General features: G+C 49.1%; 1 protein-coding gene across 1 annotated transcript in view; it reads left to right on the forward strand.

The window, feature by feature from the left end:
• UBE3C (ubiquitin protein ligase E3C) overlaps positions 1-25,509 on the forward strand; it is a 112,955-nt gene that overhangs the window by 13,740 nt on the left and 73,706 nt on the right. The window contains exons 2-8 of the mRNA XM_068972679.1: positions 7,795-7,848; positions 11,219-11,293; positions 11,795-11,941; positions 16,437-16,552; positions 21,606-21,763; positions 24,713-24,866; positions 25,283-25,503. Of these exons, the coding sequence (XP_068828780.1) occupies positions 7,795-7,848; positions 11,219-11,293; positions 11,795-11,941; positions 16,437-16,552; positions 21,606-21,763; positions 24,713-24,866; positions 25,283-25,503 (925 nt within the window). The remainder of the gene's footprint in view (positions 1-7,794; positions 7,849-11,218; positions 11,294-11,794; positions 11,942-16,436; positions 16,553-21,605; positions 21,764-24,712; positions 24,867-25,282; positions 25,504-25,509) is intronic.

Below are 25,509 nucleotides of genomic sequence, written 5' to 3' on the forward strand. Positions count from 1 at the left end.
AGGGGCGGTGTAGGGCTGAACCCCAGGTGAGAAGCCGCTGTAGTTGGGCAGGGTAGTGGGCGCCTGAGGCAGGTGGCCGGCCCCGAGGGGAGGGCCCCAGCACTGCTGAGGAGCTAGAGTTGATGAGATCTGCAGGGACCAGCGGCAGGCACGTCAGGTGTCAGTCTGGGGCGACAGGACTGGACATGATCCGGGGTGCTGAGGAGCCCCTCGGACGTGCTCAGTTTAAAATGCTTGGGGATGTGCATTCGGCAGGAGCAGCTTCAGGGAGAGACTGGGAAGTCCGCTCCGTTGGTCCATCAGTAGGTAGTTGAAATTGCATAATGCGCTGGAAAGTGTTCTGCTGAGAAGACGCGTGGGCTCAGGACAAAACTCCAAGGGACGCCAGCGTTCACAGGAACAACAGAGAGAGGCTTGCCAGGGCCCCGGGCATGGCCAGCCGGTATGCTTGTCTGCAAGTGCAGACAGTAGTTCTGACCCAGAGGCGATGGCAGAGCAGAGCTCCTTGGAGAAGTGGGGCTTGTTGGAGGACCTCGGACCTTTGGTACTGGTTTTGTGGTTTTATTTGCTGTAGCTGAGACTCTATCCTGTGCCCTGACCACGAAGCATTCATATTTACTCCCCCAAAACCGAGGGTCCAGTTCAGTCTGGTTTCTGAAATTACATGCTGCAGAGCAACTTAGCCTGTGCGCCCCAGTGCCTGAGCCTCTGCCCTGGGCCTGGGAGCCACAGCTGCTGAAGCCTGCGCAGCGCAACTGGAGAAGAGCCTGTGCGTCAGCGAAGGGCCCACACAGCCAAACGCAAATTAAGAGGTTTTTTTAATAATTAAAAAAAGATTTGTATTTAAAAAAATGACCGTGCATGTTCTCTGTATGAGCTGTGTATGAAGTGTTGGTGCTTTACTTTGGGGCTTGTAGATTATTTCTCCCCTGTTGCGAGCACCATCTTTATAGCCTGTGGTTTATAATTACCTTTGGGATAGATTGCAGGAAGAAGCTGGATTGCTCGGTCCCCGTGTGCATGCCGACTTTGGCATGTCCCCTGGGCTGTGCAGTCCTGCTGCCTAAGCAGCTGCACGCGCTGGCCACAGAGAGCCGCGGCAGGCAGCCCCAGCCTCCAAGGGCGCTTGCTCTCCGGGGCTTCTGCTTTTCTGCTTGTTCGTGGCTGTAAGCCAGGCTGAATCTTGGGGTCCGTCTGCCTGCTTGCTATGTGCTCTTGCTTCTTCCTGACTCCCGCTCTGAGGCAGAGACGCTAGCAGCCTGTGGAGGTAGGAATCAGGGCTCAGAGACTCGGGTCATGCAGTGAAAAGCGCGAGGCTCAAGTGCCGTGAGCCCTGGTCTGGATGTTGTGTAGCCTGCGCGTCCGGTGTTGCCTCTGCGTAAGCTTTCTTTCACTGTTCGGCAAGGTGAAGATCCTGTCTTGCAGGCACCGGAAGGGTGGCTTTAGCAGTCCTGTGTCTTTTTGAGTTGATTTTCTTACGGTAGTTGTAAGAAATGTTCCCTTTAACTTTAGAAGGAACGTTAGTAACCCTAGTGGGTTAGCAGGCAGCACAGCTCATAGCCCGTCTTCACTGTGAAAGGTGAAATTGTAAACAGTATAATGGGGACTTGACAAGATGCTTATCTCTGTAACCAGCTGTCTGCAACATAGTTCCTCATCTTTTCTGGGCTTCTGTTTCTGAAACTTTGAAATGAGAAAGTCATAATTCTTGATTATGAGATGTTTAGATTATCACTAACCTTCCTTAATTCTGATGATGTTTCCATTTCTAATCTCCAGTCAGTGGCCATCAAAAAAAGTTTTTTTTTAAATTAGAAAAAGTTTTAAAAACAGATTATTCTAAAGGGCATATATAATGAAGCTTTCCTCTCGCGAAGATCCCAGACTTCCCCACTATTACCAGCTTCCTCAAGGTTTCCAAAATTATTACCAGCTTCCTTGGGGTTTCCACAGCTAGAGTAAGTGGAGATAAACACGTCCCCCTGACATTTTAAGTCACCAGGAGAGCTGCTGTCCTCCTCAGCGCCGTGCCTCGGTGGCGCCTCCACAGCAGCACTTGACGGCAGCTTCTCTCCATGGGTGCGTGATGTCCCACGGCCACTTTTCTGGAGGTTAGATGGACTGTGCACTCTGTTTCTAGGGCTTTGCTAGTGCAGCTGCCGTAATTACCACACAGTTCGGGTGTAGGAACAGAAGGTCTTTTGGAATTTACTGTAATGGAATATACACTGTTACATTTTATGAAAGTGGAAGTGAAGTTGCTCAGTCGTGTCCGACTCTTCGACCCATGGACTGTACCCCACCAAGCTCCTCCGTCCATGGGATTCTCCAGGCAAGAATACTGGAGTGGGTTGCCATTTCCTTCTCCAGGGGATCTTCCCAACCCAGGGGTCGAACCCAGATCTCCCGCATTGCAGGCAGATGCTTTAACCTCTGAGCTACCAGGGAAGCCCTGTTACATTTTATTGTGGTACTTTAAATGAGCATAAATTTAATTTTTAAATCAGCACAAATGTGTTTTTTCTGTGTAGATTTTGAATTGGGACTCATGTTGCATTGTTGGATAAATGTGATTTTCGTAATTTGTCACTCTGTTTTGTTCCAGTTTTAGGAGGTGAAAGTGTTAGTTGCTCAGTCGTGCCCGACTCTTTGCGACCCCATGGACTGTAGCCCGCCAGACTCCTCTGTCCATGGAATTCTCTAGGCAAGAGTACTGGGGTGGGTCGCCATTTCCTTCTCCAGGGGCTCTTCCTGACCCAGGGATCGAACCCAGTCTCCTGCGTTGCAGGCAGATTCTTTACCGTCTGAGCCCCCAGGGAAGCCCTCAGTTTTAAGATACGTGCTGCCAGAGTGAGCTCCTATGACTGTGTTTTTTGCCCCTTGGACTGTGTTTGCCTGTGTGTGAATCTGGTTGCCATTGTACTTTTCATAAAGGTTCTTGCTTATAGGTCTATAAAAGAAGGAAAAATCCAGAGATCATAGGTTGTACATTATTCACAAAACTTCTGCTAATTTTAATTAACTCAAAGTATTTTACTTGAATATTCTTCAAATTATGTAAAAGTATTAGGATTGTGCATAACTTGAAACAGATGTAAGACTCAGTCTGTTTATATTGGTAAATGGGGTAAATTTCTAGTGGAAAATAGTAGATAAAACAGAAAATCTCACATTATTTTTTAAAATAAACGTATTAGTAAACATGCTGAAGTTCTTTTTAAGTGGTTAGCAGTCAGTTTGAGTGTTTGTCTTTATGGAAGTTTTCATGTTATGTAAACTTTGTTTAACCTATAGTCAAATTTTTGAATATACATTTTTAAAAAATTCTGATGGTTAATGAAATCTACTTTGAACTCTATATGACTTTTTTTTTTAAAAGTTCATTTTGTTACCACTAAATTCATTTGCATGAAGAAAGCGTTTTTTTTCCCTTGAGAAAGCATCTTTATTAATGTATTTGTGAAGTTTGGCCATATTTAATCTTCAGAGAAGATAAGATACTGTGCCTGAAGGTCAAAGGTCAAATAGAGAAGTCTGCTGTGGTTTCCTCTTGTTTACTTATTGATGAATAGGGTTAGTGTCCCTGCTGTGGAGGTGAGAGAGTGGCATTGAAAGCAGCACGTCTTCGTAAGGACAAGAGGGTTAGTCATCCCGTTTCAGTGCCTTTTATAAATCTAGTGTGCAACTGCTGCTGGGAATCCCTGACTTGTCTAGGCCCGTAGATGCTGAAAGGGAAGAGACACTTTCACGTGCAGTAAGCTGAAACCAGCAACCTGTAAAAGCCAGCCTGCATGTCCTTTTTGGCTGGCACCTCTCTGCTGTCTTCCTCCCAGTCACACATGCCATGAGCTTATTCTTGGCTTTGTTGAGCTGTATTTAAAAGCTTATGTTGTGGAGTAGCTTCGTTAGCGTCTTAGTCTGAAAGAGTGAGAGGTTATTTGTTGTACTTGGATAATAAATCAAACAGGAAAAGATAAGATTCAAATAAAAGAAGCGTCTCCTGGCCTTCCAGCCCTGCTGCTCACCCCTGAGTCTGACTCTTCTAAGTGGCCTTGCAGAGCCGTGTTCTGTACGTGAGTCACAGAGGTGTGCACTCTTTTTGTTTGAACGCATGCTGGAGTGCGCTGAACCCCCTGCTGCACCCCCCGCCCTGCCGAGCGCTGTGTCTGGAGGTAGTCAGGTCAGTACAGATGGATCTCCTGCGGTTTAAAGCGGCTCTCCGTAATCCTCCCTGTGACGAGTGTTCTGAAGTTCTCTAGCTGTCATGTAGATAATGGCCATTTAGGTTGTCTTCAACTTTTGCTAATTTAAGCAGCATTGGGTGCCAGTAATGTTTGCAGGCTACATTGCTAGGAGGGTTGATCAAAGTCCGTATAAATTGTAAAGTTTTATAGTTATTTCCAAACTGCCCTCTAAGGAGAGCACATCAGTGCATGAAAGTAGCTGCTGTCCATCTTCATCTCAGCCTGTTACCTGAGGGTTAAATTTGCCAGTTAGGTTAAAACCTGCCATTGCATTTTTATTGCTTTTTTTTTCCCTAAAAATGAGTAAAAATGAAGTTCTGTTTAAAATATGTCTTTATTTCCTAATTTTTCTATTTGATTGTTGACATTTTAAAATTATTTTTTAGAGCTTTTACAAATAGCTGGTTTTGCAGTGTTACAAATATTCCCACTGTCACCTTTTTAAACCTTGGATATGATATTTTTCTGTGTATGAAGTTTTAATTTTTATGGGATCAAACTTATAATTCTTAAATAAGTTAATGACAAGCAGTAACATAGATTTAATGTGTGGAGTGGTGTTTCTTTCTTGGAGAAAGTCTTCCTTCACACTGAGCGTTTGAAAACCATCCTCGTTTCATCCGCACGTATTTCACCCGCACGCATTTTTATAAAGTGCTCTGCATGTGTGCAGATCTCAGGTCCGTCAGGAGTCTGTCTTGATGTGAAGACATGGGGATATAATGTCATTTATTCAGGCTTCTCAGCTGTTGCACCACTCTTTACTAATGCGCTTTGCTTTCTGGAAGACTGAATCCCCGTTTTCATTTCTGTCTCTCTGGAGGCCCTGTCCCCACGCCTTGCCTGCCCCTGCTGGAGCCTGTCCCCACGCCTTGCCTGCCCCTGCTGGAGCCTGTCCCCGCGCCTTGCCTGCCCCTGCTGGAGCCTGTCCCCACGCCTTGCCTGCCCCTGCTGGAGGCCCTGTCCCCGCGCCTTGCCTGCCCCTGCTGGAGGCCCTGTCCCCGCGCCTTGCCTGCCCCTGCTGGAGGCCCTGTCCCCGCGCCTTGCCTGCCCCTGCTGGAGCCTGTCGGTGCAGCTCAGTGCTCGTCCCGGGGTGTGGAGTGTTACGTTTCCAGTGGGACATGAGAGAACATTTAAAACCATAATCGTGTTTATTCAACACCCAATAGAGCACCTGAGCTAGGATGATGTGTCTGTTCAGGTGTGGTAGGCAGGCCTGCGCCAGCGCTTGTGCCCAGGGTGGACTGCTCCTCGGGCTGAGGCCCACGGCGCTGGTGTGGGTCCTGGGCCCTGGCTCGCCTGTGCATGGTAGCAGGCTTGCTGGTTTACTCTCTCCGCAGTGTGGTGAAATTTCACTTTCAGAAGCTGATGGTTATTTACTGTTCCAGGCCAGAATACTGGAGTGGGTAGCCATTCCCTTCTCCAGGGGATCTTCCCAACCTAGGGATTGAACCCAGGTCTCCTGCATTGCAGGTGGATTCTTTACCAGCTGAGACAAGGGAAGCCCAAGGATACTGGAGTGGGTAGCCTTTCCCTTCTCCAGGGGATCATCCCAACCCAGGGGTCGAACCAGGGTCTCCTGCGTTGCAAGCGGATTCTTTGCCAGCTGAGCCACCAGGGAAGCCCCTTGGTGCGCTGTGGTCAGGCGATGGGACTTGTCTTGCTTTCTGATTTTCTGCTCCTCTCTGGAGAGGCCACTCCCCCGCTGGCCGTGTGGCTTCACCTGCTGAAGAGCGAGCGTCCTCGCCATCTGGCAGCCACACCTTTGAGGGTGATGCCCGTGTGGCCTCGGGGTCCTGACTGCAGATTGAGTCATAGTCTGCGTGCTGAGTAGCACGCCTATGTGCTGGGAGCGCATCCGTAAGTGTCATGTGTGCCCATGGTCTCTCGGCTTGAAGGAGCTCCCTGTTGATGGGTGGAGGGGTAGGGGAGGCGCTGGTCTGCCCTCCTGGGGGAGGTGGCATTTAAGCCGAGCCTCACCTGAGGCGAGGGGCGCTTGCTTGCCAGGTATGCGCGTCGGTGTCAAGAGGAAAGGCCAGGTGGGAGGAGGGCAGGGCGATGGAGGCTTGAGGGGCTCACTGTGCAGGAGGCGGCGCTGCAGGTGCCAGACATTGAAGCCAGTGGGAGTGAGCTGGGGGTAAGAGAGGGGCCTAGCCCTTGAACCCTCACCCCTGGGGCATTTAGGTTAACGATGCTGCAACTCACTTGTGAAGTCAACCTGGTGACTGTTTTTCTGACATGTACCTTTTTTTAAAGGTAAAACATGGCTTTAAGTATATTTTCTTGTAGTTTTAACAGCATTTTAAGAAGTCTTGGCTCTTTAGTTGTACCCAAGTAATGAATATACGTTAAATCTGGACAAAGAGAGAAGAAGAAATTACAGATGTACACTTACCACTCCTATTCACAAATAAAGAGGATAACTAGAAGTGTGGTTGTATTTTTATCTAGAGCCTTCCCATAATTCTGAGCATTTGCTTTAGGTTTTTCCAGTCCCCCTCCTCTTTTTAATTAGTCAATTAAAAATAAAATATTTTTCAGACCTTTGATGTGTGGTAGCTTTAAAGGTTTTTTTATTTGAATCCAAGAAATGAAATTTTCTATACTGGAAAATATCTGGAGGATTTATTTCTTTGGCTGTAAATTTTGTCAGTGAGAAACTTTTGTTCTACGCGTTGCGTATTCCTTCACATATCAAAGTTGATTTTGATTTGGCTCATTGCTTGCTTACTGACACTATTCTGATGAGCTGTATGTGTTAACAAATTTAAGTTTATTAATTTTTCTAATGATTTATATGTTAAGATCTTGGACTTTTAATTTTATTTTGGATTAAATTCACAAAATTAAAATACCGTTGCAGTATGGACTGAAACTGTTCTGGGGGGGGATTGTCTGTAAGTATCTTTATTTGAAACATTTAACTTTTCCATTTGTTATTTCCATTCCTTCTGCATATCAACTAATGTTAATGTTGGTCAGGATACGGTTTTACTTATGATGAAAATAATTTTTTAAAACTCTGGTAACAATGAAAAGTTGAGTTTTTCATTGACATTTTTATTGAGATGATTTTACAGTCACATGCTGTACATACCTGAATACACGAAAGGGCTGAATACACAAAAGAGCTGTTGGAAACCCCACAGGGAGGTCTTGTGTTGGCCTGGCCTTTTCCCTGGGGTGCTTTTGCTGAGCTGTGGTGTGAGCTCACAGGCAGGGTGCTGCCAGTGCGCTGATCTTACTCAGACCTCCCCAGTTTTACTTGAACTAACGTGTGTGTGTGTGTGTGTGTGTGTGTGTAAAGAAATCAGATTCTATTCTTAGAAAACTCCTAGCGTTGTAACGTTAACTTGACGTGTGGCCTGGGGGTGGGGTGGGCTGGGGAAGGGGCCGTCTAACCCCTGTGCCTGGGATTTCTTATCGACAGACAGTTCGATTGGATGATCTCTAGAACTCTTTTTCGGTCACAGCATTCTGTAATTTTTGCATGAGAGCATTTTAGAATTTGAAATGACATCCTTTGTCTTTTCTCTCTTTTTGTGTTTAGGAAGAAAAGGCTTCTCTTTTACATCGAACTCAGGAAGAAAGAAGAAAGAGGGAGGTAAGCAGTGTGTGACAGTCCCTGCCGACAAGCCTTTTCCGGAGCATTCGGCTGGGCCCTGTGTTTACTGTTTAATATACGTAGATATGTGTACGTATATGTGCCGTAACGCGCTTTTGTATGTATGTTAAACTTCTGAAACCATTCTGGATTTGTTGATTTTATGGCGAGTCATCTAATGTAGATGGGCTAAAAGAATGTAGAAAAGGTGGGCTTAAAAGAGCAGTTTCCAGAGTGGGGGAGGACATAGACTTTCAGTTCAAGTGGTTGCTTGTGGTGTGGCTTCTAGAAGGTGTAGGAGGTCTTGGAGCATAATGTTCGCATTTCACCAAGTAGGAGAAGACTCCCTGTGAAGGCAGACTGTTTGTGTGTTTGTGAAGAGGCTGAATACACGAAAGGGGCTAGGGACCCCTTTTGCTCCGGTCTAGTGTACAGTTAATCTTCGGAGACAGTTTCTTAAAATGGCTTTGCCTTGTTGACAGACCATCAGTGTGGTGTCTTATGGCCTGCTTTTCTGGGTGGTTTCTTGGTTTGTTTTTAATAAGTCATGCATCCCTTTAACGCATCTATATTGAGAGCTCGTCGTCCGGGTAGTGCTCTGCCGGCTGGGTGTGTGGTGGGGTAAGGCAAGACAGTGTTCCTGCGGGCTGTGGACCGCAGGTGTGAGGCAGGGTCCTGCAGCGGGGACCCGGAGGGCCTGCTGTCGGTGTTGAGGGAAGGCGTCTCCGAGCTCGCCAGAGCTGAGTGAATTCCTGGAGGACGGAGCAGGAGCGCTGTGGGCAGCTGGAACTAGAGCCTTGTGGGCCAGGGAGCCGCAGGTGCAAGGACGCTGGGGCAGACTCTCCCGGCCTCCGGGCTGCTGACATAGGTCCTGGGCCAGGCGGTGCCTTGTCGGGCGCCTGCCCACACGCTGCAGGGTTAGCCCATCCCTTGGCCTCTACATTGATTCCCGAGTAGATGATGCACCATAAGATCAACAGACTCAGAATGGTTTCTGGAGTTTAACATACATGCAGATACACGTGATGTCACATGTACATACATAGGGCCTCTCCAGCAGATGCCACGACCCTCCCTCCCCACACTGGGACAACCGCAGCTGTCTCCAGAAATCACCGAATGCTTCCTTGGTGGTGAGGTTGCCCTCCCTTGAGAGTCACTGCCCAAACAAGTAAAGGATACTGAAAAACAAGGAGATGATACCGTAGCGGGTAGCCGTTCCCTCCTCCAGAGAATCTCCATGACCCAGGGTTCACACCCGAGTCTCCGGCTCCGCAGGGGGGCTCTTCACGGGCTGAGCCGCCGGGGTAGCTGGCGCCCTGGCTGCGGCGTCGGCTCTCCTCGGGCGCTCTCAGGCAGCCCTCTCCCCCTGCGGTGCTTCTGCTCCAGCTGCCTCTCCTCCTCCTCCTCCTCCTCGCGGGCTCACCGCACAGATGCAGCGTGGCCTCCACGCTCTGTGAGGACGCGCGCTCCTGTGTGTCCCTCTTTTCTGCATGTTTATCCTTTGAATGTCTGTGCTTTGCTTTGGCTAGTCTCTTTTTATCTAACCTCTGATATACAAATGACCTCTGATTATTAAATACATCCACTGAGTTTTGAATTCCGGTTTTTATTTCAGTTCTAGAATTTTCTTTGATTCTTTTATTTACCAGTTCTCTTGTCTTTTAATTTCTTGAACACAATTTTAAAGATAATGTTTAAACTCCAGTGTTTGGAATTCCTGTGGGTTGTTTGTGGTGTTTGTCCTCTTGATTTTAAATTCTTGTCTTTTGCCTGCTTATTTTGGCTGAATGCTGGGCATTGTATGTTCTAACCAGAATGATGCGTTCAGACTCTGGAATGTGACCTCTTCTTCTTCTCGGAGAGCATTGCATTGGTTTCTGGCAGGCGGCAGGGAGCGGGCCAGTAAACCCCCTTTAACCAAAGGAGGGGTGAGCTGGTTGCAGGCTGGCTTTCAGGCCTTGTGAGGGCTGGCCTGTCCTGGGCCACCTGCCAGAGAGCTGGAGTGTTGCGAGGCTTCCTCCCTAGTTAACAGCTGAATGAACAGAAAAGAATGTGTTGAGAATGCCTGGGATGATTTGAGTTTATCATCAAGTACTCTTAGAATCATAGTTATGAATTGATGCCCAAACGTGGTTCAAGCTCAGGGGTTCCCTCATAACCATCTCAGGCTGAGAAGGCGCACTTGTGTGGCCTGGCTGTGTGATTGTGTGTGCCGCCCACGCCTGTAGGTGGCATTCAGAGAGGCTGGGCGGTGACGTCGCTGCTCAGAGCGAGCGCCGGTTCTCGTGCCGCACCTGCGTTTGCTCTCTGTCGCGTATCTTTCGGCCTCCCTAGTCTCTGTGGAGACTTGAGTCTCTGTGTCTTTGGAACAGGGGTGGCGCTCGCCTGGCAGGTTGCTTGGGGGCCCTCAGACAGCGGCAGCTGCAGGGTCGAGCTCTGAAGACAGCCTCAGGTCGATGATGATTGGGGTTTTCTGCTTGGAGATAGAGTGCCCTTTAAAATGAACGCTGTGTGTGTCTGTATTTTTCTTTAAATACTTAAAAGCTTTTATTTTTATTTTTATTGGAGTCTAATTACTTTACAGTATTGTAGTGGTTTTTGCCATGCATTGACATGAATCAGCCATGGGTGTACATGTGTTCCCCATCCTGAACCCACCTCCCTCTCCATCCCATCCCTCAGGGTCATCCCAGTTAAAAACTGTTTTTAAAAAGTCTGATTGTGCTGGCAGAATTGTAACATAGTTAGCTGTTTTGGAAAACAGTCCAGCAGTTCCTCAAATATTAATTCTATGCCTGGGTATACACCCAAGAGAAATGAAAACCTGTGTCCCCACAAAAGTCGGTACATGAGTGTCCACATGAGTATTATTCATAAGAGCCAGAGTGGAAAGAGCCCAGGTGTCCACCAGCCGGTAAGTGAATAAACGAAGAAGACAGTGCAGCGGCCGTCGGAAGGGTGGTCACCCAGGATACGCCGTGGCTGAGGCTCAAGAACACAGTGCCGATGACCAGTCAGGCTCAGAGGCTGCTCAGGCTCAGCGGCTGCATAGTACACTTCCCTTGTGTGGAGCGTGCAGAACAGAGTCCATGGAGACAGAAAGCTGACTAGTGCTTGCCGGCCAGGCTGGCGGGGTGGCCTGGGACAGAGGGGGGGTGGCTGACGGTCAGCGGGTCAGGGGCTCTATGGGGTCGAGCGCTGAAAACGTTCTGAATCCAGACAGTGGGTGTGACTGCACAACTTTGAATACATTAGAAAGTGGTGGATGGCACGTTTCAAAGAGTGGATTTTGTGGTGTGTGGTCTTAGCTAGTATGTGTCATTTTCACTGATTCTGACCAGTTGTTCTTCCTCCCTGTGCTGTTCAGGAAGAAAGGCGAAGATTGAAAAATGCAATAATCATCCAGTCATTTATTCGAGGCTATAGAGACAGAAAACAGCAAGTAAGTTTGCTTTCAACCTGAGAAGGAATTAGAGAGGCATGAGAAAGCTTATTTAGCGTTGGATTCTTAGAGGTAGAATTCATTTTATGCGCATTTTTGTGTGTACTTGTTTAATGAAAGTTAATGTTCAGAAAAGAATTCTGTAAAGCAATTATCCTTCAATAAAAAAAATGAAAAAAAAAAAAGGAAAGTTAATGTGGATAATAGTATTTTCCCCAACAAGTAGTTTTACTAGTTTAGATGAGTTTTTTGGTGGTTTTTAAATTATAAAATACAAACCTAGGCCAAACCCGGGCTACAGATCACAGTAGACGGAGGTGGTGGTGACCCCTGTGGAGGGTGTGTTGCGGTTACTCCCCAGGCTTGACCAGCCGTGGCCTCCATGCGGCGCGGCCCTGGCACGCGGCGCGGCCCTGGCGGTCGGTCTGCGCTCCCAGCCGGCCCTGGAGGCCTCGGGCTGCTCGAGCCCTGACGCCGCCCTCTGTCTCGGTCTGTTTCCAGTGTTCCATCCAGAGGAGTGCGTTCGACCGCTGTGCCAGCCTCTCCCAGTCCGGTGGCGCCTCTCCACTTGCCAGTGGCCCCAGCCTTACCCTCCTGGTGAGGCAGCTTCTGTTTTTTTACAGACAGAGTGAAGACTCGAAGCGCTTGGTGAGTGTGGGCTCTGCTTTCTCCAGCCCTCGGGTGCGTGTTTTCCAGCTCTTGATTCACTGTGGGCAGACAACCCCTCCAGCACAGCTCTCCTGCGAACCTCCGCGGTCAGCGGCGCTGGGTTGTCTTTGTGATCATGTGTTTTCCCTCTTAAAGTTGATACATATCTTCGGTAGGCTTTTTCATTTTTTTTTAATTAGGGAAATTTCAAGTAGACGGAACTGGGCCGCTCTGCTGTGCACGCGCTGCGTACCGTGGCCCGGAGCCCGCCGCCATCCCTGGGCCACCGCCTTCAGTGTCACAGCCTCAACCCGGGAGCACTTCAGGACGAGGCTCTGACCACTAGGGCCTCGCTCTGAAACACCCAGAACGTTAACTCAAAACATCTTACGGGTTGTGAGGCTACCAGTGACGAGGAGTGGTGTGTATTAATGGGGGACATCCATGACTGGCTCAGTCTTTTTAAAAAAAAAGTAGAACTTGTCACTGCATCCAGTTTCCCAGGAAGTAGTAGAGATTCGTGTGTAATCATTAGGTCAAATACATACTTATTCTTAGAAACCTCTATTTGTCACAGAAGCTTCAACTTGAAGGATGAGTCTGCAGTGAACGGTCAGCCTTCCGCGGTCCAGCCGCGCGGCCGGCAGCACCCTCATGTGAAACTCAAGGACAGGAGATGGAGGGCGCCTCACTGCCTGGGTGGGCTCCGGTTCTGACACCCACGCTGCTTCCTGTTCTGAGCCGGGAGGGGCCGTGGGAGGAGCATTCCACAGGTCTCGAGAGCGGTGAAGGTGGCTGCCTTAGACGCACCTTTTCTTGGCTCTGTCTGAAGCCAGTGAGGAGAGGAATGAGAAATGCACCGCAGCAGGGCCTCGGCGCTCTATCGGAGCAGACTGTCCCTCCTTCCCGCGCCCTCGGACTGAAGGGCAGCTGTGGGGCTAGAGGGTCGGGAGGGTCGAGTGTCTCTCCAGAGCGCCCTTGCCTTTGGAGAGCAGCCCCTGGCTGCCCCGAGGCCCGGTCAGTAGCCCCGCCTGGTTTCTAGGTGTGCAGTGGCCCAGCCCCGGGGTTTATGAAGAGTTAGGGTTAGCCAGCTCCTCAGACTGGGCTCACACGGCGAAAACGAGCCAGATGGTTTATTCAGTTTGCAAACACAAATGCAAGAGCAGTAAACCAGTTACATCATATGGGGAGGGTAGGTCTCCTGCCCCATCTTCAGGCTCCCTGGTTGCTATCTGAAGAGCAGGTGGGCACCACTATTGGGAGTTTATTTAAGGCGCTCCCTACAGAACAGCATATGTGGCTCTCCCTTCCTCACCTGCTCCCTTGACTTATTTTTTATTATTATGACTAAATATGCTATCTGCTAAAAGGCTGTTTTCTTTTGTGTAGTCTTTCTGAATTACTCTGGAGTTAAATACTGGGTCGCTTTTGTTTCCTCGTCTGTGATCTCTGAGGGTCGGGTGCTCTTCCAGCTGCCGCTCAGCCAGGCCGCTGGCGCTCGCCCCCCCGGGCGTCCTCCGCGCCGGGGCGCTCGCTGCGCTGTGGCAGTGGTGCAGGCACCCTGGGACCCCTCACTCTGCGTCTCTTCAGTTTCATACCCTCTCCTGATTGCATTCCTGTTTGCTTGCTTGGTGTACTCCCTCGTTTTATTGATACACACCTTCAGTTGACTTCCTGAGAAAGGATGCAGAGAAGGAAAGTGTATTTAGTAAACTTACTTAGTTCATTTAGTACACTTTAGTAAAGTGAATTTAGTAAAAAAAAAAAAAAAAAAAGAGTTAAGCAGAATAAAAAGTGAAGCAAAGCAGATATTTAATGTACTTAGAACTTTGGGAATGATGATATTGGTGCATTTCTCGAGAAATTTAAAAACAGTGTCAAAGTCCAGTCCACTCCAGAGATACAGTATACAGCACAAGGCACAAAGCCAGCATTTTACGGTAACTGTGAGTGGAGTATCCCTTTAAGCATTCTAATCCTGTGCTGTGCCCATGAGACATACACAATACTGCGCGCCCCTCACGTGCGTGAGTGTGCTCAGTCACGGCTGACTCTGTGAGGCCCTGTGGGCCGCAGCCCTCCAGGCTCCTCTGTCTGTGGGATGTTCCAGGCAAGGATACTGGAGAGAGTTACCATTTCCTCCTCCAGGAACATCAGTTGTGCCTTAATTTAAAAAAAAAACAAACACAGTCCAAGAAGTGTTAAAGTGCTTTGAGGGTTTCTTTATGTGGTTGAACCATAATTACTTGACTAGTGTATTTACAACCTTTTTCTTATAGTTCCTGCAGTTGCCCACTAGATTGTCACAGTGTCTACTACACCTTCTACAGCTGTTTGTTAGTGGGTTAAGAGGTGGGAATGCCAGACCACCTGACCTGACAAATCTGTATGCAGGTCAGGAAGCAACAGTCAGAACCAGACATGGAGCTACAGACTGGTTCCAAATTGCAAACGGAGTTCGTCAGGGCTGTATATTGTCACTCTCCTTATTTAACGTATAATGCTAGGCTGGATGAAGCACAAGGTAGAATCAAGATTGCCGGGAGAAATATCAGTAACCTCAGATATTGATACCAGATGACATCACCCTTATAGCAGAAAGCAAAGAACTAAAGATCCTCTTGATGAAAGTGAAAGAGAAGAGTGAAAAAGTTGCCTTAAAACTCAACATTCAGAAAACTAAGATCATGGCATCTGGTCCCATCACTTCATGGCAAATAGGTGCGGAAGCAATGGAAACAGTGAGAGACTTTATTTTGGGGGGCTCTAAAATCACTGCATATGGTGACTGCAGCCATCAAATTAAAAGATGCTTACTCCTTGGAAGGAAAATTATGGCCAACCTAGATAGCATATTGAAAAGCAGAGACATTACTTTGCCAACGAAGGTCCGTCTAGTTAAGGCTATGGTTTTTCCAGTAGTCATGTATGGATGTAAGAGTTGGACCATAAAGAAAGCTGAGTGCTAAAGAATTGATGCATTTGAATTGTGGTGCTGGAGAAGACTCTTGAGAGTCCCTTGGACTGCAAGGAGGTCCAACCAGTCCATCCTAAAGGAAATCGGTCCTGAATATTCATTGGAAGGACTGCTGCTAAAGCTGAAGCACCAGTCCTTTGGCCCACTGATGGGAAGAACAGACTCATTTGAAAAGACCCTGATACTGGGAAAGATTAAAGGTGGGAGGAGAAGGGGGTGACAGAGGATGAGATGGCTGGATGGCATCACCAACTCGGTAGACTTGAGTTTGAGCAAGCTCCGGGAGCTGGTGATGGACAGGGAGGCCTGGTGTGCTGCAGTCCATGGCGTCGCAAGGAGTCGGACGTGACTGAGAGACTGAACCAAACTGAACTGAGTGGATAGCATGGATGTTAGCATGCTCTACGTGTCAGATAGCGCAGAGAACATCTGTGTCACACTGGTTCCTGAGGAAATAGGGACAGGCAGCTCCAAATGCCTCCAGATGAGCTTCTGTGTAGGCAGATGAGCAGCTGGGCTGGGTCTCAGAGTTCCTCTCCACCAGTTGTGGGCCCACCAGGGAGTTACCGGGCAGAACTCGTGTGCTCAGACTTTGATACCGTCTCACATTAAGTGAGTTCCACTGTCAGAGGAGAGACTGAACATGAGAGGCCCGCGTGAGGGGCTCTCTCAATTGTAGCTGTTTCTGTTGATGAACGAACAGGCAGCAACAAACACATCGCAGAGAAAGTGAGTCCAGGAGGTTCCTTGTTGGGCCTGGTGTTTTTAGTCACTCACGGCAGCGGCGTCCACACTAGAGAGGCTCCTGGGTGGAGCTGGATGGGAGTCTGAGTCTACGCTTGCTGAGCTTGTGGCCCCATCACTGGTCGTGTCCAGGAGGGTGGGGGTTCAGGCCATCCCCCCACAGCTGTGACCTTTTCTCCGCTCAAGCGTACTGCAGTATAATTGACAAGTAAAGCTGTAATATTTTAGTGCACCCTGTGATGGCTTGTATGAACACTGTGGTGGGATTCCTCCACCTAGCTGTGACATACCTCTCACCTGACATGTTACACACCTGGCCTTTTAGTGGAGGTGGTGGGACTGTAAGATCGCCTTTTCCACTGGCATTTCACGGGATTGGGGAGGAGAGCATCCACAGAAACGGTGCTGGAAGCTAGAGAAGACGGGTGAGAAGGACCCGCTGTCCTTTGTAATTGAGGATTAAAACTGTGATTCTCAGTGTTTTTATTGTAGGCTGCTAAACTTTGCAGATGAACGTTTTGTTTCGCGCTCATGTGAGTTTTCAAGGACTTTCAGTGTTTAGCAATTTAACTTCATGCTGTTGTGCTCTTTCAGGGTGGGAAAGTCAGGGTGTGTGAATCCTGCTCACTAAAAACTTGACTTAGAAGATTAATTTCTTAACCACGTTGTGATTACTTTGATTGTGTCCACTAATGAAGGAAATTTGGCATGTTACGTAATTAGAAAACAGTTAACTTTTTACAGACTAACGAGTTGTATGTTTTGCTCTTTCAGATATGGATGTATCAGAACCTGATTAAACACAGTGCTCTGTTTGTCCAGCAGTTGGAAGGATCTGAGAGACTCACATGCTTGTTTCAAATAAAGAGGCTGATGAGCCTCTGTTGCAGGTAAACCCGTTGTCACCCCAGCGCGGGTGGCGTGGTGGTCTCGTTGTCTAGAAAAACACTGTGTGTGTCAGTGTCTTAGTGGTTTCCCTGTTGTTATTGGATTTGGGGTTTGTTTGTTTGAGACTGAAATGTTACGTGTATTAGTTTTTACTCCTCTGATCCTCTCTTTAGAAATTAAAATGTAGTTAAGCATACCTTCCAGGGGCTGTTTTCTTCCAGGTGTGGCCTGTAATCGCCCTGTGGGACGTCAGGCATCTGGTTGCCTGGCGAGTGGACAGGCCAGCTGAAAGGCCCATCTCTGTGCCAATGGTCACTGATCCCAGGCCTCGGGGTCGCTGCCTGTGGGTGAAGGGTCAGGCCTTTCATCAGGCTGTCCTGACCTGTGTCCTGGACTCAGTACAGAGCACACTGAGGCAACGTGAGCAGTACCACTCGAATGAAAAAGCAAATTAACATCTTCACCATTTTTCTAAAATTTGATGATGTCTGCACCGTAGCCACCTTTCAAATGATTCTGAGCCTTTAATACACTCTCAGCTACTTTTCTGGAAGCTGCGTGTAGTAAGGTTTATTTAGGGCTCCTATCAGAATGAGGCCTGTTAGCTGACTTTTCCAGATCCTGAGGTGCGCTAGAGGCGAAGCAGAAAACCCCCACAGAGAGAATGTGGATGACTGAGAGTCCCTGGAAATCTTTTTTTTTTTTTCCCAAACCCCTTTTATTTCTCGAAAAATGTCCTTTGGAAAACACACTGTGTTTGTGTGTTGATTCTCTGGAGCAGGGGTCTGTGGACCTTGTCTGTAGATGCCTGCACGGCACAGTGGGGTCTGGGCGCCGTGGCCTCTGTTACACACACGGCTTTTCCCCCGAAGCCCTCGAGGTGTCAGGCATGCCCTCCCCCAGAGCAGCACAGTCTGGGGCTCTCTTGACCTGGGGATTGTAGTTTGTGGCACTTAATGTGCTTTTGAAGGTATTCATTGAGCAAGTAATTTCAGTAGATGATCGATCCAACTGCAGTTTCTGCTCTTTCCCCCAACGTTCTGTCTTGGAAGATTTCTGATGTGAGAAAAGTGGCGGGAAGCCCTTACTCCCGCTCCTGGACTCAGGGTCCATTTGCTGCGTGTGCTCTCCGTCTGTGCACACACAGTGTGCTGCTTCTGTGACGCGTGTGGAAGGGGGCTGCAGACAGCATGGCGCTCCCCTGCTCCCCTGTACTTGTCCTAGGAAGGCACATTCTGGTAACGGCAGTGCTGTTTTCTCCTCTGAGAGAACGCATGGTAATTCTCTGGTGTCCTGATCTGCTCCCTATTCAGATTTCCTCAGTTATCTCAAAAGCTTTATCTTCTCTGTTTGTTTTGATAACCCTAGCATCCCTTTGGTTCCTTCTTCTCCTCTGTTTCCTTTCAACAGGGTATCGGGTCTGGAGGAAAGCTTTTCTCCCCTTGTCCGTTTGGGGCTGATGCAGCCTCTGTGGGGGGCGTGGCCCCGTGTGTGGGGGGCGTGGTCCTGCGTCGTGCGACGTTTGCCTGCCAGGATCCTGGCATGCAGTCACTTGACCCTGCAGGTCTCCAGACACTGCCCAGTGGCGCCCTGTGAAAGTTGCTGGCATGGGGCACACTCGATTCAGTTTAGACGTGTATAACCAGACTGCCTCGGAGCAGGGCGTGTGAGGGACCCCGCACCTCACACCACCGCCGCGTCGCGAGGCGTGTCTGTGCTCAGAGAGGCCCAGTGCTGCTGAAGACTCCTCTCCATGTTGCGCAGGCCCACGCTGCCCTCTGTTGTTGGGCGCTGCCTTCCACCTGGGGGTGTTCACGTTTGATGGCCTTGCTGGACCCTGTGTGGTGTCCATGGCTCACTCAGGGCTGGCTTCTCCAGCGGCGGCATTCCTTCGGTGCTGGCTTGTTGGCTTGCTTGTGGAAAGGACCCTGCCTCCTCCCCGTTTAGGCTCGCCCCGCCTTGTGCTGTCTTTCAGCGCTTGATAGAGGGAGCACTTCTCAGAAGCCCCCTGCCCCGTCTCCCAAGCCTCCGTGTCTCCTGGGACCACGGTACTTTGGGCTCACTTAATACCTCCCCTGCAAGCCCGAGCTTGGGACTGTTTTCTCTGAGGAAGCTGGTTCTCTTAGATGAGGAGTGAAGTTTTAACAAAGTAAAATCAAAACAGTAATCTGTTAGAAACGTCAGTTGTTTTATGTTGCCAGCCAGGTGCAGGGCGCTGAATTTCAGGTGTGTAGGCAAGTCACCAGAGAAGGGGCATGTGCCGCGTTCTCTCAGTCCCTGGGGGGATTCAGGTCCACTGTCTGGAGCAAGAAAAGCGTAGGCCGAGAGCCAGAGGCTGGTCCCTGCTGCGAGAGGAGGGGGAGCCCGGGGTGGAGCAGGAGAGGCCAGGCACGGTATGGGGCGTGCAGGCGGAATCGGTCGTTGAGTTGGTGATGCTCAGTGTTAAGCAAAGTCAGGACTCGCGTGTGAGCATGTGCCAGTGACTTCACTTAACTGGTTACTCAAGGAGGGAACCAGTAAGATGTTCCAGCTGATTCAGATGAACCTGCCTCAGGGAATTTGTATTCCCTGTCTGACAGAGCCCTCTGCATTGCCAGGAACAGGAGTAATTCGTGTGGCTCTGTGTGGGAAACATTTGCACTGCCGTCAGCTTTCTCCAGGCTCGAGCCTGTCTGCAGAGTTGGGGGCGAGCCTGTGGAAGGTGGGGGTGGAGGGAACCCAGTGACTGAGCTGAGCTGGCCACCAGTCTCCCTCTCCCCTCCTCCCCCCTGTTTCACAGTCTGGTGATTTTTCCCTGCAGTAAGCCCGTTGGTCCCTGTGCTGAGAGCTGTGATGGAGGGTGGGCATGGGGGTCTCGTTGGCTCGGCTGTAAGAGGAATTGAGAAGGGAGAAGAGAGCTGCACACGCACAGATGCGGGCCCGGGTGGGAGAGGTGGTGGTGTCTGGAGAGTGACATGGGGAAGCTGACAGCCTGCTTAGTGAGGATCCCGGGGCAGGGAGACGGGCCTGGGGAGCCCGGCCTGAAATGGGCAGAGGCTGTGCGGCTGGAGGGCCTGGGGTTGGGCCTTGGTGCAGCCAGGGTGGGTTACTCATTGTCTCAAGAAACAGCCCCACGGCAAAGGAGACATGCAGATGTCCAATGAGCACCTGAAACGGCGTTCACGGAAACCGCTTGTCAGACTACAGTAAAGCACGCTGGTCCGGCTGCTAGAACGGCTACACCTTAAAGTGTCAGGACCGTGTGAGGTGGGGACGGAGCAGCTGGGGCTCTCAGCCCCACCTCTCACGTTGATGGTTCCTTGTGATGTCCGGCTGGCATGTGACCTGCAGTTCCTCGCCCAGGATCTTACCAGGAGAAGTGAGGCAGGTCCACAAGGCTGCTTTGAATGTTCAGACAGCTTTATTTATAACAAGAAAAGACTGGAAATGACCCAGGTCCCCGTCAGCACGTGAACAGATAACCGAAACCTGGTGTTGCCGTGCTGTGGAGCAGTCCCAGCAGTAAAGGGGCCACGCTGTTAGTGTGTGCCGGCTGAGTCTCAGAAGGTCGCTGAGGGGAGGCTCCGGACGATGATGTGCACGCTCTGTATAGAACAGGAGAAAGTGCAGACGAGTCTCCAGTGGCAGCACAGCTCGGGGGAGTGGAGGGAGACTTTACCAGAGGGCCGAGAGGTGGAGCGGAGGCGTGGCCAGTGTCTGTGAGGGCGTGATGTCAGAGCTCACTGTCGTGATTGTTCAGTCACCCAGTCGTGTCCCAAGCTTTGCAACCCCACGACTGGAGCACGCCAGGCATCCCTGTCCTTCACTGTCTCCCAGAACTTGCTCACGCTCATGTCCATCGAGTTGGTGATGCCATCCAGCCATCTCATCCTCTCTTCTCCCCCTCTCCTCAATCTTTCCCAGCATCAGAGTCATTTGTAATGAATCAGCTCTTCCCATCAGGTGGCCAAAGTATTGGAGCTTCAGCTTCAGCATCAGTCCTTCCAGTGAATATTCAAGGTTGATTTCATTAAGGATTGACTGGTTTGATCTCTTGGCATTCTGAGGGACTCTCAGGAGTCTTCTCCAGCACCACAGTTTGAAAGCATCAATTCTTCAGTGCTCAGCCTTCTTTATGGTCCAGTTCTCACATCTGTACATGACTACTGGAGAAACTGTAGCTTTGATTCTACAGAGCTTTGTTGGGAGAGTAATGTCTCTACTTTTTAATCTCTAGATTTGTTACAACTTTCCTTCCAAGGAGCAAGTCTCTTAATTTTGTGGCCGCAGTCACTGTCTGTGGTGATTTTTGAGCCCAAGAAAATAAAATTTGCCTCTGTTGCCACTTTTCCCCTATCTGTTTGCCTCAAAGTGATGGGACTGGATGCCATGGTCTTAGTTTTGTTTTTTTTTTTTTGGTCTTAGTTTTTTTTAATGAACTCACTGTATTGCCTGCTTCAGATGGGTACAGATTATCACACGTAAATTATGTCTCCATAAAGTTGACTTTAAAAAAATACTTTCTCTGAAAATAAAACTTAGTTTTGTAACAGCTAAGCCTTCCTCTCTGCCTGTAATTCTCATAGTGAGATCAGAGTCTTTAGTTAAAGTGCTGGGTGACTAAGGACCGGAAGTAGATTAAGCTGTCTTCTTGGGGGATGTTTGGGGCATGAGAAATCTTGAAGGAGGCATGTTGGAAGGAGCTGGTGGGCACTTCTAAGGAGCCCCCCTAGCTGAGCTGGGTTAGATGGAGCACGGGCGGGTCAGGGACGCGGCACGGTCAGAGCCTCCCCACACTGACTTTCCTTGCCTGCTCCTCCCTCCCTCCCTCCCTCCTTGATTGTGCACGGTCCTCTCTCAGCCTGGAGCCAGCGTCCTGTGTGGCTCGTAAGGAGGACTCAAGGTGCGAATGACGCGGTGCTTGGCTGTTTGCTGAGGCCTGTCTGCTTTCCGGGGCGTTGCCGGACTAGGGCAGAGGGGCCCGAGCACTCCCCACGCCTGAGTGAGGAGAGTGTGAGGGCCTCTGGGTGGCACTTGCCGTCTGCGGCCCCTGGGACGCCTTTTCCGCTTTTACAGGTTGCTGCAGAGCTGTAACGACGACAGTCTGAATGTTGCGCTCCCCATGCGGATGCTGGAGGTGTTCTCCTCGGAGGACACTTACTTGCCTGTTTTACAAGATGCTAGCTACGTGGTGTCCATCATTGAACAAATTTTGCACTACATGATTCAGAATGGTGAGTTGGTGGTGTCAGAACTGAGGGTGGTGCTATTGTGAGCAGTTGGCAGTGGCTAGGGCACTTTTCAGGGCAGGGACCGTGAGTCTGCAGCTGGGATGGGACCTTTGTAGGTCACAGATTCTAGCATCTCTCCTCTTCTCTACCCCCCTCAGAATTTGGAGATGCATCTAATCTCTAACTTTCCCTGGTGCTTGAAAGTGAAGGAAACTAGGTCATCTGAGGTGCGGATACCTGGGCCCGCCGGGCTGGGCCGGGCCGGGCCGGGCTGCCATGGCTAAACTTGGCGGCCCGCGTGCTGGGCACAGTCAGCCTCCAGCACAGCGACATGCCGACCCACCTGGAGAGAGCCTGTCCCGGGAATCAAATGGTTCAGTAGAGAAGAGGAAGATGCTCAGTTTGTTTGAGGTTTCTTATTGACATCCATCTTCAAGCGACTGTGCTGTTGGGTGTAATAACCTCCATCTGAAAGTCCTCTGAGGACGCGTTAGTGACGTTGGCAGAAAGACGAGGACGTGCACACGGTTCTTAAGACTTCTCTGACAGTTGAGTACCGTAAAATAAACCTTCTCGAGTTTATTCCAGGGAGTCCCTGGTGGCCTTGTGGTTAGGACTCGGCGCTTTCAGTGCCAGGGGCCCTGGTTCAGCCCCTCGCTGGGGAACTGAGACCCCACGGGCCGCACCACGTGGTCAGCAACAGCAGCAAAGCTCTGACTTGTTCTCGCAGGTGGGGTGCCGCCGCTCCTGGAGTCCAGGAGCGTAATGTTAAAATGGGTGTGTTACTGGTCATAAAAGGAGCTATCAGAAGACATTCCAGGAAGCAGCAGTTACTGATGAAAACATAATTTTGCTTTTGTTTTCTTGATGGACTACTCTAGGTTAAATCTAGCTGATTTAATCCTCAAGATTAAAATTGTAGAAATTAAATTCTTATACATCCAGCCTTACTGATTGGTTGGTTGAAAAAAAAAAGAAACCCTACTTAGTTTGTTGAAAAATTAGGGAAATTACTGAGTTAATTAAAACTAAATTGAAAATTAAAGAATTTGATCTTTAAAGAAAAAATTTTAAAGTCCACTGTGTTGATGTATTATTGCATATGTAGATATTAAAGCTAAGCATTTCATAAAAAGGTTTTGCTTTTGCTTTCTAAAAGTGTGAAGAAGATAACTAAGGAATATGCATTATTCTTGAATGTGTGTTGAACGAGGCAACACTTTGAAATCTTACCCAGAAAGGGCTGCTTCCAGCATCTTCTGTGGCATAGCTGCGTTTCATCTTTTTCGATAAGTTACTTCCTGACATCACTAGTCTATGACATTCTGACATCCTGTCTACCCATCAGTTTGTGTCGCTGCGCACCAGGCTGCCTTAACCTGGAGCTTTTCAGAGTCGTGACTCAGCTGCTCCTTGATGCGCTGTTCCTGCTGTCAGTCTGTTCAGTGCGCACATCTGTGATGCTGATAGAATAGTGTGGCACTCCAGAATTCTTCTTGATATGTTTAAATTTTTTTGATGTATTTGTTTTTTCAGGTTTTTTAAATACATATTTTTAGTATTTTTTGACTGTGGTGGGCTTTCACGGCTGAGCGGCTTTCTCTGGCTGCAGCGAGTAGGGGCTCCTCTCTAGTTACTTGGGTCCTGGGGCCTCTCATCGCAGTGGCTTCTTTGCTCACGGCTCCCGGGTTCTAGAGCACAGGCTTGGCAGTTGTGGCTCATGGGCTCGATTGCTCCCTGGCATGTGGGGTCTCTGCAGGCCAGGGATCAAACCTGTGTCTCCTGCATTGGCAGGTGGGTCCTTAACCGCTGGACCACCAGGGAGGGCCCTGTATTCTCAGTCTTACAGCAGAAGAGCTTTCCCTGTCTTGTGAAGTGTTGCTGGTTAAGCAGTGTCTGTGAGGTTAGGGTTGGGGTAGTCATGGAGCAGGTCTAGTGGTCCCCTGTGGGGATGCCCTGTTCAGCAGCCGAACCTTGGGTTCAGAGTGGGGAGCCCCCGACAAGTGGGGAGTGTGTTTGTGCGTGCTTACAATGGCGAGGTGCTCACAGACTACAGCTGGAGACGTACGTCCTGCCGCAGGAGAGGGCGCAGCCCCGCAGGGCTGGTGGCCCAGGATGTTAGAGGTGGCAGAGGAGCCCTCCCACTGCTTAGGCGGGCCATGCCCGTGTGTCTGCTTCACGCAGGTTGCCTGTAAAACACGTGAGCCCCTCGGTGCCCACACTGTGGTCTCCAGAAAGAGCCTTTCCTTTAAAGGGAGCGTGAGTCCCGGGAGGAACGGCTGGGAGATGAGCAGGCGGGACCCAGACATCTTATCCCATCAGAAGGCAGACAGGCGCGCCAGAGTCGGGGCGTGGGGTGACAGCCAGGAGCACAGCGCTGTGGACGGAGTCTGCTCAGGGCCTGCAGGCCTGGGTCAGCGTGATGGTTTCTACAGGCACACAGTGGCGTGGTTACTTGGAGGATGTCTAGGAGACAGCTTTTGAAAATCCCACTGTGACCTTTTTACTTGGCTTCTGCAAACTAGTTTAAAAAAAAGTTTAGAGACAGTTGGAGACCTGGTCACTCATAGGTATTTGTGGTATTAAGAAGTTGTTACTAATTTATTTTAAGATAATGGTGTTCCTTGATGATGTGCTGAAATAGTTGTCTCTTGGGCTGGTCCCAGGTGAGAGGTGGTGTAGGTGATTGGGTGTAGTTGATCGTTGTTGGTGCTGAGCAGTGGATTCCTCGACTTTACACATCACTTCAAGTTACTTGGGAACCAAAAAGTTTACTTGATAAAAACTTGAAGGAAAAACTAACTTGAATTTGGACTTACGGAGATTTATAAAGAGCAGTTAAAAATTGCCAAGTTTGTTTTCCCCTTGTTGTAAAAAAAAGAAAGGATAGGGAGGGGTATTGATATTTTAATACAAATTGATACAACTTATAAATGTTTTTTTTTCTTTCAGGGTATTATAGATCTCTCTATTTGTTAATTAACAGCAAGCTTCCATCAAGTATTGAATATTCTGATTTATCTCGAGTTCCTATAGCAAAAATTTTGCTAGAGAATGTTTTAAAACCATTGCACTTTACGTACAACTCCTGTCCAGAAGGTGCAAGGTGAGAATGAAATCAGTTTATTGATTTTGTAATTCCGCAAGATCTGTATCTAACTAACTTTGACACAGGATGCTGTCTGAAATATGGACTTGAAAGTCAGTTTTGCTTTATTAGTGTGACTCAGTTTAAAGAAAAATATACTTTTTCTATCTGGCCTGCACCCAACATAAATTTATAATTCTGGTGACCTGGTTATTTTCTTGCTGTCTAGTAGCTATCAGAAGATAGAAAAACATAGCAAAGTCTTGTTTTTTTTTTTTTTTAAATAGGAATAATAGAGCATTAAGTTTAGGGTGCTCTAGTTAATCTGAAAAACTTGACTGACGAAAAGGTTATTTTGTGTGCAGTGATTTTATCAATGATTTTGTGGACAGCGTGTTTTGATTTTATTACGAGCTTCCATTTTTCTTCATTAGGCAACAGGTTTTTACAGCCTTCACGAAGGAGGTCCTGGCGGCCCCCTTCACGGAGCAGGTCTTCCACTTCGTCATCCCTGCCCTTGCAGACCCACGGGCCGTCTTCCCCTACGAGCCCTTCCTGACTGCACTGCTGTCCCTGGAGGGCAGACGCCCCACCACCAGTGGGGGCGCGCCGTGGCTCTTCTACTTCGTCTTAACTGTTGGTGACAATTATTTGGGTATGA

This window comes from Capricornis sumatraensis, chromosome 5 (genome assembly GCF_032405125.1).
Source record: "Capricornis sumatraensis isolate serow.1 chromosome 5, serow.2, whole genome shotgun sequence".
In the NCBI taxonomy this organism is placed as follows: Eukaryota; Metazoa; Chordata; class Mammalia; order Artiodactyla; family Bovidae; genus Capricornis; species Capricornis sumatraensis.